Genomic DNA, 13673 nt, shown 5'->3' with positions numbered 1-13673 from the left:
CTAGAGAAAAGAAGGTTTAGGGGTGACTTGATTGAGGTGTACAAGATGATTAGGGGGTTAGATAGGGTCGACAGTATGAACCTTTTCCCGCGTATTGAGTCGGGTATTACAAGGGGGCATAGCTTTAAATTAAGGGGGCGTAGATATAGGACTGATGTTAGGGGTAGGTTCTTCACTCAGCGAGTCGTTAGTTCATGGAATGCCCTGCCAGTAACAGTGGTGGACTCTCCCTCTTTATGGGCATTTAAGAGGGCATTGGATAGGTATATGGAGGATAGTGGGTTAGTGTAGTTTAGGTGGGCTTGGATCGGCGCAACATCGAGGGCCCAAGGGCCTGTACTGCGCTGTATTCTTCTATGTTCTATGTTCTATGTTCTATAACCGTATGGCAAAGTTCCACATTTGTTCAAATTTTAAAAATTACACGCGGAGGAAGTACCAAAGGGGCATTAATCTGCATTGAGAAAACTGGTTTTACAGCACAAGTTCATTCCATGTAAGAAATCTTTACAGCTGAGAGAAAGAAAACTTATCTTTCCAAGCTTGAAATAGGATCAAATTCATATGTGTCAGTGCCTACACTTTAATGTTGTTACGACTTTTGTTCGGACAAATTAAAATGCTACAAGTATTAGAATTGGGCAAATTAAAAGTGCACTTTGAAAATATCCACTAGGGTTTGATTCAAATCATTTCAAAAATCTAAAACATAAATGCATCACAATAGGTAGTTTGAAGGATATCAAGTGGATTTAAAACAAAGTCCCAATAAAATCAATGAAAGGGGTTTAGGTTATAGGTTTGCTCACTGAGCTGTAGGTTTGATATCCAGACGTTTCATTACCTGGCTAGGTAACATCATCAGTGGCAACCTCCAAGTAAAGCGAAGCTGTTGTCTCCTGCTTTCTATTTACATCTTTCTCCTGGATGGAGTTCCTGGGGTTTGTGGTGATGTCATTTCCTGTTCAGGAGGACTGGCACTCCAACCACAACGCCATAAACAAACACATAGATGGCATCTAGATCTATCAACCCCTCAGAAAACGAACAGGAAATGACATCACCACAAACCCTAGGAACCCCATCCAGGCGAAAGATATAAATAGAAAGCAGGAGACAACAGCTTCGCTTCACTTGGAGGTCGCCACTGACGATGTTACCTAGCCAGGTAATGAAACGTCTGGATGTCAAACTTACAGCTCAGCGAGCAAACCTACACCCTAAACCTCACCCGGAGCTACAAACCTTCACAAACCTTGCAAAAATCAATGAAAGTTAAATCCCACTAAATTAAAATTTCATGTTTCAAATTATATTAACACATTAGCCTTCTTTAGAAGCCATTGCTCATTATGAAGAATACTCTTTGTTGGGTAAGGAAAATCTATAAAGGATACAGATTTATGGCAATTGTTCTAATTGTTTGGATATTATGGCCATCTTAACAGTAAATTTAGATTCACATTATATAATGGTCCACATCTTCAAAAATTAAAAATTAATGGCCTTAGTTATGTTTGCTTAGAAGTGTAAAAAACTTTGCATCTAACACTTTAGATCAAAAGGAAACCAGTAGAGAAACTTAATGTAAGTTGGAGGGCCATTTTAACGATATCATGTTGATTCATTCAGCATCACTTTGCTTTAGCATCATTTTATGCAGGATCCAATCACCACCATTTTGCGTCAGACTTTCCCGATCCTGAAGACACTATCAACTTTATCCCATTCCCTTCCTAACTTTCACCTTGTTCCTGAGCCTCACGTAAAAGAAAGAGTTCAAGAGAGAAAGCAGTGAGAAAAAGAAAGACAGCCTGCATGAGAAGTTAAAAAGACAGCATTTTTTGGTCACTATTTTAAATGTATTAGAAATCTTAAATGTACTAGAATTAAATTGTAATAGAAGTTAATTCATTTACTAATAATAGGAATTCTGGAATGCACAGTCTTTCAGCATATAGTGTATGCTTATATTTCGTACAGAAAAAGGTCCTATAGGGTGTAACTAAAACTTTAACAGATTGAAATTAAAGAAAATCTAATTTCCATTAAAAATAAGTTGCAATTTTTGAAACTCACTTTACAGTATTAATGTATTGCTGTAACTAAGTTCTCCCTATACAAAACTTGGGGGAATTCAATAACATTGTAAATTAAAAACAGAGTGTAGGTATGGACTAAGTCAGATTTTATCAGAGCAATAGCAAATTGTCAAAGCCAGTGGAAGTGGAAGCTGTAGAAACAACTGCAGGAGGAAAAAAAAGTGTTGCTGAGATGGAGTTAATGGAATAGATGAGGATATTGCGAGGTGCACATAGAAAAGCAAAATAAGTGTATTAATGAGCGGAGCTAGTAACTAGTCAAGATTTTATAATCATTAAATTGTTTTAAGAACAAGTAATCAGAAACGCAGTCTTCCTTACTAAGGGTTACATTGTACTTTGCTCAAAAACTACATTAATTCATGTAAAACTCTTATCTCACTTTTTAGATTAGAATCAATCTAAACATCATAGCATATACAGAGAACACAGGGGGCTAACACCTTCAACATATTGTCTAGCTATCACCATTGTTAACAGCTAACCGGAGAATGCAACTTATTTAAAAAAAAGGTTTTGTGATTTACACATGAAAGAAGTCAAACTGTCATGGTATTCTAACAGATGAAAGGCTTAACAGAATCAATTTTTCAGTGTATAATTTCAGTTACATCACTGTAAATTTTTGCTATAAAATTCTGCGTTAGGATTGAGCCCTCCACTACCACCTGATGAAGGAGCGACGCTCCGAAAGCTAGTGTGCTTCCAATTAAACCTGTTGGACTATAACCTGGTGTTGAGAGATTTTTAACTTCCTTACTATCGGTATAGTAGACAATTTAGCATGACCAATCCACCTAAGCTGCACATCTTCAGACTGTAGGAGGAAACCCACACTGATAGTTGCCCAAGGCTGGAATTGAACCCTAGGTTCCTGGCACCGAAGCAGCAGTGCTAACCACTGTGCTGCCCTCAAAAATACATTTTCAAACAAGAAACAGAAAAGCTCCTAACTCAGTCCAGGAATGAAGTTCAGCTGAATAAACACACTGTAGGTTTCAGTCAGTCATATTAAAGGATATTGGGGGCGAGGGTTGGGGTGAGGAGAGGAGAGAGAGAGATGGTAACCTCCTAGAAATCTGCCTAGAATCATGACCCGAAGACTTCATACTAAATCTCCCCAATAAACAAATCCATATTAACTGCTAATTATGGAGAAAGAAACAAATTGAAGCTTATTCAAAAGTTAGGGACTACCAGACTCTGTTACACAGAGGGATTCTGGGAGATGACAACCCAGAACAGATACTACTATGCCAAGTCAGAAAAACAATTTGCTTTGAAAACAAAACAGAACACTGGTGAGATGAAATTCCAATTTGGAGAAACTAAGCTTGTGAAGTGTTAAACACCATAGAAAATTGCCAGAGGGTACCTTGCTATACTGGAAGTCTATTTGATTAAGCTTATAAAAAGGTTGATTAATGGGAACTTTAATTTAAGAAGAGACTGAAATACTCACCATGCAGGGTAAGGGCAGGGAGAAGAGATCCTATTAAATCATAGGAGCTCAGGACTCAACACGATAACAGTTAAAAATATGGTGTAATGCATTAGGCATGTTTTTTAAAAAAATTGTATTAAGACATCAAAGGGAATACCATTTCTGCAGTTTGGTGCAGGGCTTCCCAAAGTGGGTCAAGACCCCAAGTGGGGTTGCGAACTAAAATTTTGGGCTCACAAGATCCAAAGCAATAATAGACCATCATGGTGTTCTGACTGAAGTATAGCAACTGCACACCACACTAACAGACAGGCTCAAACTTACAAAGGGCTACCCCTTACTCTCGCAGGTTTCCCTTCAGTTCTCACTTGGGTACTACGATAATTTTCAAATCTCAAAGTGGGGTCGTAACAGGAAAATGTTTAGGGAGCATTGGTTGAGTGTATTATTTGCCAACAAGAAATTTTTAAAAACATTCATTCATTCTTCAGATGTGAGCATGTATTGTCTATCTCTATGTGCCATTGAGAATGTGCTAGTGAGCTGCCTTTTTGATCTGCTGCAACAGACCCAAAATACAGTTAGAGATCGAGTTCCAGAATTTTGACTTTGGATCTCTTAAGAAATGCCAGGGTATGCTATTAGCATTGTATCAAATAAGTGTCGATGCGTCCAAATTTTTTTCAGATTACCTTGATCCTCAAAAGTAAAAGGAACTAGTATATTTATCGATTTTCACAACCACCAGATGTCTGAGTGCTTTTTCAGCCAATCAAACTTTTTTGGGTTGTTGTCACTGTTGTAGTGTAGGAAATAACAGTAACTAATTTGGATGCAGCAAACACTCACGATCAGAAGGCGACAATGAGCAGATAAGCCATTTTCGTAAAGTTTACTCAGGAATAAATGATGGTTAGGATATTTCAAAAGAAGAGTGGGGGAAATTGTGTTACAAGATCTTTCACATTAATCTCATCAGATAGATCAGGCCTTCAATTTAACTTATTTCCAATAGTACAATACTCCCTTCATCCTCCTTTGGACTGTCAGCTTTAATTTGGATACTAAGCCTTACAGTGCGACTTTGAAATCAGTACCTTATGATTCAGCGAGAGTGCTACCAAAAAAGTTGCAGCTAACTATATTCAAGGAGTATAATAAAACAAAGAAGAAGCATATATACTAGAGTTCGGAAACAAAAAAAATTGCTGGAAAAACTCAGCAGGTCTGGCGGCATCTGTAAAAAGAAAACAGCATTAATATTTCTTCAATGTTCAATGAATGTCTGCACTGCCATAATACCACTCAAATACTCCATGTATGAGCACTGACACGAAGAATGCTAGTGGGTAATTTCACTGCAGAGACCCTGACAGCCAAGTACAATCCTGCACTTGCTCAGTGTACCAGATCTGATTCTACATTTTTCTTCTACCCAACTCAGAGATGCTGAAGACAATGGTAATGCCCTTCACTCAGATTAAACATTTATTAGAGTGTGAACTTGGCATTTTCCTAATGTATATGGATTAGATGAGTATTCCTTTTTCTGGAAGAAATATTTATTAGATATAACTTTTCTTATGTAGTCAAGTTAATATGCTGATATAGAAACATGTTAATGCAGCTTTTCCTTTTTAAAAAACAGTAATAGAATTTTCACATTACAATTTGGCATGCTAGTCACCTGCATCATCATTTGTGGTCAACTTGTGGTATCATTTTCAGAATTGTTTCAACTTTTGTAATCCAGGGTCAGCACGAAACTGTTCAAGTCTGGACATACTACAGTTTGATGCTGAGTAAAGGAGTGAACACTCTGCCAAATTTTATAACATTATCTTTAGATAATACATTAAATCTCTTGCTTGCACAGTGCCAATTTGGTAGTGTAGAATTTAAGCCTGCATCCGCTATAAAACAGTCCACACTAATTCCAAGTAATTCCCAGATAAAGACACAAATGGGCAGTTTATTAAATCACCTAGAACCTTGACATACAGGGTATAAAAAAATAGTTCCACTGAATAGGACGTGGAGGTGCCAGTGTTGGACTGCAGTGGACAAAGTCAGAATTCACATGGAACCAGGTTTTAGTCCAACACGTTTATTTGAAATCACCAGTTTTTGGAGCACTGCTCCTTCATCTTCACTTGGCGGAGCAGTGCTCTGAAAGCTTGTGATTTCAAATAAACTTGCTGGACTACAACCTAGTGTCATGTGACTTCTGACCTTATACACTGAATATGGCATACAGAAAAATGGATATGAATACTCAAACAAATTAGAAAAAACTAAACAATTCTCACAAAATTGTTATATCTGGATAGGCACTGTTCATAGGAATCCTGGACGTGATAGGGGATTAAATTGTGAACAAGAATCACTCTTTGCACCTGCAGTAAACAGATATGTTTGACACAAATGCTATCATACACATTCAAAAAGTCCACTCTTCCTATTACCTTAGAGTCCAGGCAGCTTTTAGGAAGAATCCTCTTACCCAGAGCTAACCCCATCTGCACTATCCTTAAAAAGAAAATTAGGATTGTTGGACAAGATAATGAACCAAAAAGTTTATTGCCGATTCCATAATAAAACTCTGCCAAATTTAATAAATTATCTTTATGTTAAATCTCTTTCCATTAACATTATGCTACTGTCAAATTAGCCTGAATGGGCATGTTTTGGAACGCATATTTTGAAAAGTACACCGGATTAGGTCAAAGGAAGAGTAGATATCTAAATTATCCTTACTAAATAACAAACAATTAACATTTATTTTAATTTTTTAATTTTTAAAAAATAGTCACAAAGATGAGCATTTTAAAATCATTGTTTACTAAAGACGTAAAGATGATCAAAATCTAAATTCATTAAACAAACTTGAAAGGACTTTAATCATGCAACAACATCAGCCAGTTAAAAGAGAACCACCCCTGAATATACAGTGACAGATTTTCCAGTTTTTAAAAACTATTTCTCAAATTGGCCCTAAATTGTACATCGAAATGTTAGATTTACACAACAGAAACAAACAACTGTGATATTCAGGATATCATGCAAAATATATGAAATGAATTGAACTTCAACCATATTACATTGAAGTTATTTGAACAGAAACACTATCAAACAAAAAAAGGTTGACCAGAGACTAATTCAAAAGAGAAATAAAATAGCTGACTCAGGAATTCATTCTATGTCTAGATGAACCCTTACTGATGTCACACTTCAAGATACCAGTCGAGACAACTGCTATAATGGTTTTGCTAGACTAGTACCTTGCTAGTCCTTGATGACACATACAAATAGTTTCTCAAGTTGTTATTCGTTACATTCTGATCACATTAAATCTCATCGGAAAGCATTAGAAGCTAAAACAATGAATTCGTAATTGCATTGAAATTCATTTTTAAAAACATAACATTGGTGTTTATCCTTGATAATAACTGTAATGTAACTGAATCACAAGGATAATACTGATTCAATATGCACAATGTTATCTCAATTGCATCCATTGTCCATATTCCATTAAATGATAAAACAGTTTCAACATCCTTTGATATTCATATCAGGTCCATTTTAATTCAGCTATAAAAATCACACCAGTTTTGAAAAAGTTACTCAAATCGCAGAAAACAAACTTACTTTTCAGGACCAGAAATTGCTATGGTGTGTTAAAATTCTTTGTAAGTAAACAGGACGTGCTGAATCCACTAAACCAGAGGGGAACATTGCTAACTGTATCTCAGCTATAGGACTAACTGCTTAGTGAAAGCTGTGTAACATCAAATGCATGTTGAAAAAGTGAGAAAAAGAAACAGAAATCAATTGGTCATTACACCATTATATATAATTTTCTTGTAATTAACTAACAGCATCACAGTCTGCTTCTAGACCAGCTATCATGTTGGCACGCAGGAAAAACCTTGTAGCCCTGAGATGACAAAAAGATGAGCACATCTTCAAAGAGAAGCAGAACCTGTAAGATGTTCTGTACGTCTTCAGATTCTGTCAGATGATTTATTCCGTGCTTAACTTAGAAAATACAAAAATGAACCTTGCCAATACAAAAAAAAAGCCTACCTGAATATTTTTTTCACACTCCGTTTGTTGATGAAGGACAAGTTCACTTTCGAGCACAAATTTTTTCCCACATTTATCACATATCTGCATTCGGCTATGAGTGACATTCATGTGCTTTTCAAGATACCAACGATTATTGAAGACTCTGGGGCATTTCTCACAGGTCAGATGCTGTTTTTCTTCAGTTGGTTTTTCTTTCTGGGTTGGAACTTTGGGGCTTTTTTTTCTTTTTTTCTTAGGCATATTAATCTTTGCACTTTCCCTTGAAGGAATTGCTTCTGCTCTCCCCATTTTGCCAGTTTCCTTGGCTTTTCTGTTTTTAATGTAGTCTTCAATTTCTTCATCATCTTCAGTATCAATATCATCATCAAGCTCAACATCATCCTCTTCATTATCCCCATCGCTGGAGTCCATCCTTGCAGTTTTTTCAGACTGTGAAGACACACCTTCTGTCCCTTTTGACACGTTTAAAGTTTGATTGTTAAGGTTTACCTCAACTATGATTTGTTCTTGGTTATAAGATTCTTGATCATCTGAGTCATTAGAGTCTTCTGCATCTCCTTCCATTCTACGATTATCTTTGTCTTGCTTGCTTTCCTCATAATACGTTTGATCTCTTGCTTTCAAATGTCGTTTTGCCATTGTATCCTCCACTTTCACCAAGTAAGATTTATTTCCTTCCCTTGGATAAATCTTGGTGGATAAATCAAGTTCTCTATCAGCATTGCAATAAAACGGAGGAGAGATTTGAGAACACGGTTTTCCCTCATGGGCCATTCCAGAAACATGCAAAGCACAACTGTTAAATAAATTCTTGCAAGTGTTGGCAATATGACTCATCTGAAGGCCCCCAACTATATTTACCCTCTTCTGTACATTACTTGCAATCACATTAAGCCTAGATGCATAAGTGAAGCATAGTATCAGATTGAAACTTTGCAATGTTAGGGTTTCATTAAGGAGATCAAATTGCTGCAGCCACTTGGTCTGCGTGAGGAGTAATAGAAAGCAACTATAAGCAGTCAACGTTTGTTTGATAGCAATAAACAATTGCTTCTGTTTTATCACAATGATGTTGTCGTCACAGAAGTGAGGCTCAAGCGTGCATTGCTCTCTTTGTTCATCAAGCATGTGCAAAGGCAAGTGGCATTCTCCAACAGGGTGTTTTCCAAATGGTTGAGAGAACTCCTTTCAATCATTAGCTGTAAGAAGGAGAAACAAAAATCTTATTAGCTCTAAATCACAAAGCTTGGTATTACATTTACACATTTGATAAAAAATCAAAAATGTGCAAGTCAATCAATAACAAAAGTTCAGCATGCCTCTTTTAAAGATATATAACTGAAATCTTCAGCTTGATCAAAATTACAAAACCTTTCCTGCAATTCAGTTTTAGTTATTTATAATAATTTGTAACATAATACCCATTGGTCTGTAAATAGTGTATCATTAGATTAGATTACTTAGTGTGGAAACAGGCCCTTCGGCCCAATAAGACCACACCGACCGGCCGAAGCGCAACCCACCCATACCCCTAACCTAAAACTACAGGCAATTTAGCATGGCCAATTCACCTGGCCCGCACATCTTTGGACCGTGGGAGGAAACCGGAGCACCCGGAGGAAACCCACGCAGACACGGGGAGAATGTGCAAACTCCACACAGTGAGTCGCCTGAGGTGGGAACTGAACCCGGGTCTCTGGTGCTGTGAGGCAGCTGTGTTAACCACTGTGCCACCGTGCCACCCAGTCTCTGAAATATCCCATTTAACACTGATTAAAGTAAGTAATCCGCCAGAGTGTTAAGTCAAGAGAATATAAATTCCTTGGGTACATAAGAAGCATATTATTGATTTAGATATTCTTTAGCATTATAAAAACATTCATTTTATTCTGCTAAAAATCTAGATCCCAATGACTCATTGAGTACCGGAGAACATATTTCTCTTGGTCCTGAAAAATCTGCTTCAAGAATACCTGGAAGCAAAAAGTGTCCAAAAACACTTGCGCAAAAATTAAAGCTAGCTGGTTCATGCTGTAACAATGCAGTTGCAATACAGAATGCAGAATACAGAAAAGTAACAAACTGTATCTGGTTCAACTCAACAAACTAGGTGAGAACTCTTATCTAGTTTGAGAGCAATTCCTTGACCAGAGTCAAACTGGATCACTTAGAATTTAAGCAAAAGACTAGGCAATTGACTATCAGCAATCATTTACAGGTGCATGCTCCATGGCAACATGTCTGTCAGAGTCCACGTGCAAGATAATTGATACTTTCTTCACAATGCATGAAATTTTGTTATCCCTCAACTTAGGTATTTCTTGCAAATTGTCATGGTGCTTCAACAAAATGTGCTTTTCTTCAGCAATACCCAAAGCTATTTGAACTACAATTAAGCTCACAGAACTCATTGATCAGCTTTTGATGTTATAACAACTTCACTGCATCATCCTTTAGCATTCAGCAAATCATTCACTTAACATAAAGAAGAAAAATGGCAGATAATTGACAGCCAAGTCCTACTTTTCAGAGGAATGAGGGAGCAACCTTTACTATAAGAATATGGAAATCACCGTACACAACTTTATTTCTGGAACAGAATTTCATACTTGAGCATTGCCTTTGGTGGCTGGAGGAGGTGGAATTGTGTCATTAACATCAAGTGCTGTTGCTGAGATCTGTGGGACCTCGGTTAATTGCATTTGCTATGCACTATAGGTTTTTGAGCACAGTATATTACTGATATTTATGATGTCAATTCCGGCTTTGCAATGAGTTGCACACGTGGATTGGATTTCTGTACTGACATTGTAAAGCTTTATTGGTTAAGTTTATTGTTTGTTCAAAATTGCAGAACTTTGTGCATTTATTCTATTTTCTACTGTCTACTTTAAAAGTAAAAGTTACTGGTCCCGAGCCAGACTGAAATATAAATTTGATGACCAGGTCTGGGATTATAACACTCTTCATAACTCCATAGTCAAAAGCATCAGGGCTTAATTGAAACAAGGATCCAAAGGGGACTTTTGACCCTGTGAATGCTGAAAAGGGGGTTTCCTTAAGTGGAGGATGTAGAGCTAGGAGTCATACTTTAAAAATAATGGATTATCCATTTAAGACAGAGATAGGAAACACATTTTCCCCCACTCAGAGGGTTTAGCTTCTTTGGAATTCCCTTCAGCCGAGCACAGGCTGATAACCAAGTTTGGTACCCATGGGGATGGCCTCAACCAGGACCTTGGGTTCACATCACACTACAGGCAAGCCCATTGCACTATGCACGTACTCATATACACACCCTCTCACAGACTTAAAAACTCTTTTACACTCTCACACACCCTTTCAGACACTCATAACCCTACCCCCCGCAAAGGTTGTGGGGTGAATTTGTACTTGCAGAATTATATTTTACTTCGCTCAAAAACTGCATGAATCCATGTAAGATTTGGGCGGCACGGTGGCACAGTGGTTAGCACTGCTGCCTCACAGCGCCTGAGACCCGGGTTCAATTCCCGCCTCAGGTGACTGACTGTGTGGAGTTTGCACGTTCTCCCCGTGTCTGCGTGGGTTTCCTCCGGGTGCTCCGGTTTCCTCCCACAGTCCAAAAGATGTGCAGGGTCAGGTGAATTGGCCATGCTAAATTGCCCGTAGTGTTAGGTAAGGGGTAAATGTAGGGGTATGGGTGGGTTTCGCTTCGGCGGGTCGGTGTGGACTTGTTGGGCCGAAGGGCCTGTTTCTACACTGTAATGTAATGTAATCTAATCTAATCTAATTGTACAATTCCATTTTTTAGATTAGAATCAGACTGACCATTGGCACAGACAGCCTCACGCGGAGTTAACACCTTCAATACCTTATCTGGGCCAACATGACACCAATTGTTAAAGTGCACTTGAGAATGTAACTTTTAAAACTGGTTTTGTGATTTACATATGAAAGAACTGAAACCAACGTAGTCATTCTAAAAGATGAGAGACTTGACAAACAATCCAGGTCTTTTTCAATATGTAATTTCAGTTACATCACACTGTAAACTTTTGCTATAAATGCTGTGTCTTCCAATCTTATTCTCCACAATCACCTGAAGGTGCAGCACTCCTAAAACTAGTGCTTCCAAATAAGCTTTTTGGACTATAACCTGGTGTTGTGTGATTTTAACTGTCTGGAAAGGGTGTGCAATCAAACTTCAAGTACACTGGACAAATGAATGACAATGAGAAGAGAGACAGTTCATACAGGACTGAAAATGTTATATCTGAATGCACGCACTAGAAAGGAATAAATGAGCTTCTGGTGCAGATCGAAATCGGCAAGTATGACGTGCGGTCATCACGGAGGCGTGGCTGCAAGGGGATCAAGACTAGGAGCTAAATATTCAAGGACATACATCCTATTGAAAAGCGAGGCAAGTGGGCAGAGGGGGTGGGGTTGCCTTATTAATAGGAAATGAAAATAAATCAATGGTAAGAAATGAAGTAGGGTCAGATGGTGTAAAATCTGTGTGGGTAGAATTGAGGAACCATAAAAAAGGTTTAAAAACAAACATACTTTGAGTTGTGTATAGGCCTCCAAATAGTAGTCAGGAGCTGGGGTGCAAGATACACCAGGAGCTAGAAAAGATCAGTAGGAAAGTCAAAGTTACAGTAGTCATGGGGGATTTCAATATGCAGGTAGACTGGGAAAATCAGGTTGGTAGTGGTTCGTAAGAAAAAGGCATTGTGGAATGTCTACAAGATGGCTTTTTGGAGCAGCTTTTGGTGGAGCACACTAGGGAACAGGTAATACTGGATTTAGTTTTGTTCAATGAGGCAGACTTGATAAGCAAGCTTAAGGTGAAGGTACCCTTAAGGAAGCAGTTATCATAACATGATCGAATTTACTCTGCAATTTGAGAGCAAGAGCGAGAGCAAGAATGAGAGAGAATAGAACCAGAGGTAACAGTATTTCAGCTGAATAAAGACAACTACAGAGACAGAAGGGAGGAGCTGGGTAGAACTGACTGGGAGAGGAGCCTAGCAAGAAAGACAATGGAACAAAAGGCAGGAGTTTCTGGGTGTAATTCAGGAGACACAGCAGAGATTCGTCCCAACGAGAGAGCAGCATGGTACAGGGAGAATGAGGCAACCATGGCTGACTAGGGAAGTTGGGGATAGCATAAAAGCAAAGGAGAAAGCATGTAACAGTGGGAAACCAGAGGATTGGGGAGTTTACAAAGATCAACAGAGGGCAATATAAAAAAAAGGGAGAAATTTAAATATTATGGTAAGCTGGCCAGTAATAAAAGACTAAGGGTTTCTTTAGATATCTAAAGAGGCAAAAGAGAGGCATAAGTAGACATTGGGCTGCTGGAAAATGACGCAGGAGAGAAAATAGTGGGGAAAAAGAAATAGTTGAGGATCTGAATAATTAATGTGTGTCAGTCTTTACAGTGGAAGACAGGAGTAATATCCCAAAAATTCAACAGTGAGAGGCCAGAGATGAGTATGGTGGCAAACACAAAGGAGACAGTGCTAGAAAAACTGAATGGCCTGAAGGTGGACAAATCACCTGGACCAGATAGAACTCTGGGACTAAGGAGTCTAAGGAAGATAGCTGAAGAGATAGTGGAGGCGTCAGTGGTAATCTTTCAGGAAGCACTTGAATCAGGAAGGGTCCCAGAAGAAAATCGCTAACGTAACACCCATGTTTAAAAAAAGGGAGTAAGGCAAAAGACGGAAAATTACAGACCAATTAGCCTAACCTCTGTCGTGGGTAAGATCCAGGAATCCATCGTGAAGGATCAGAAGCATATGGTAAAAGAGTAGAGTCAGCCTGACGAATTTCCTAGAGTTCCTTGAGCAAGTAATGAGTATGTTAGACCAAGGAGAACCAATGGATTTTATCTATCTGGATTTCAAGGCGGCCTCTGACAAGGTGCCGCACAAGAGGCTATTGAGTAAGGCAGGGGCCCATGGTTTTGGAGGAAGGTACTAGCATGGATAGAAGCTTGGCTGTCTGGCAGAGAGCAGAGAGTGGGTTAAAATGGTCCGTCTCAGGTT

At 38.4% G+C, this 13673-nt stretch overlaps 1 protein-coding gene across 5 annotated transcripts in view; it reads right to left on the bottom strand.

Annotated features, from left to right (window-relative positions):
- Positions 1–13673, bottom strand: part of LOC122539965 (zinc finger protein 652-like) — a 68255-nt gene that overhangs the window by 23227 nt on the left and 31355 nt on the right. For all 5 annotated transcript variants that reach the window (XM_087977887.1, XM_043675199.2, XM_043675195.2 and 2 more), the window contains one exon: positions 7633–8834. In XM_087977887.1, coding sequence (XP_087834013.1) covers positions 7633–8763 — 1131 coding nt within the window. In that variant the 5' untranslated portion in view covers positions 8764–8834. The remainder of the gene's footprint in view (positions 1–7632; positions 8835–13673) is intronic.

The sequence above is a fragment of the Chiloscyllium plagiosum genome, unplaced genomic scaffold (assembly GCF_037043375.1).
Source record: "Chiloscyllium plagiosum isolate Xiang-an unplaced genomic scaffold, Cpla_swu_hap1 HiC_scaffold_32, whole genome shotgun sequence".
Lineage (NCBI taxonomy): Eukaryota > Metazoa > Chordata > Chondrichthyes > Orectolobiformes > Hemiscylliidae > Chiloscyllium > Chiloscyllium plagiosum.
Note: the sequence above shows the minus strand (reverse complement) of the source record. Positions and strands in the feature narration are given on the sequence as shown.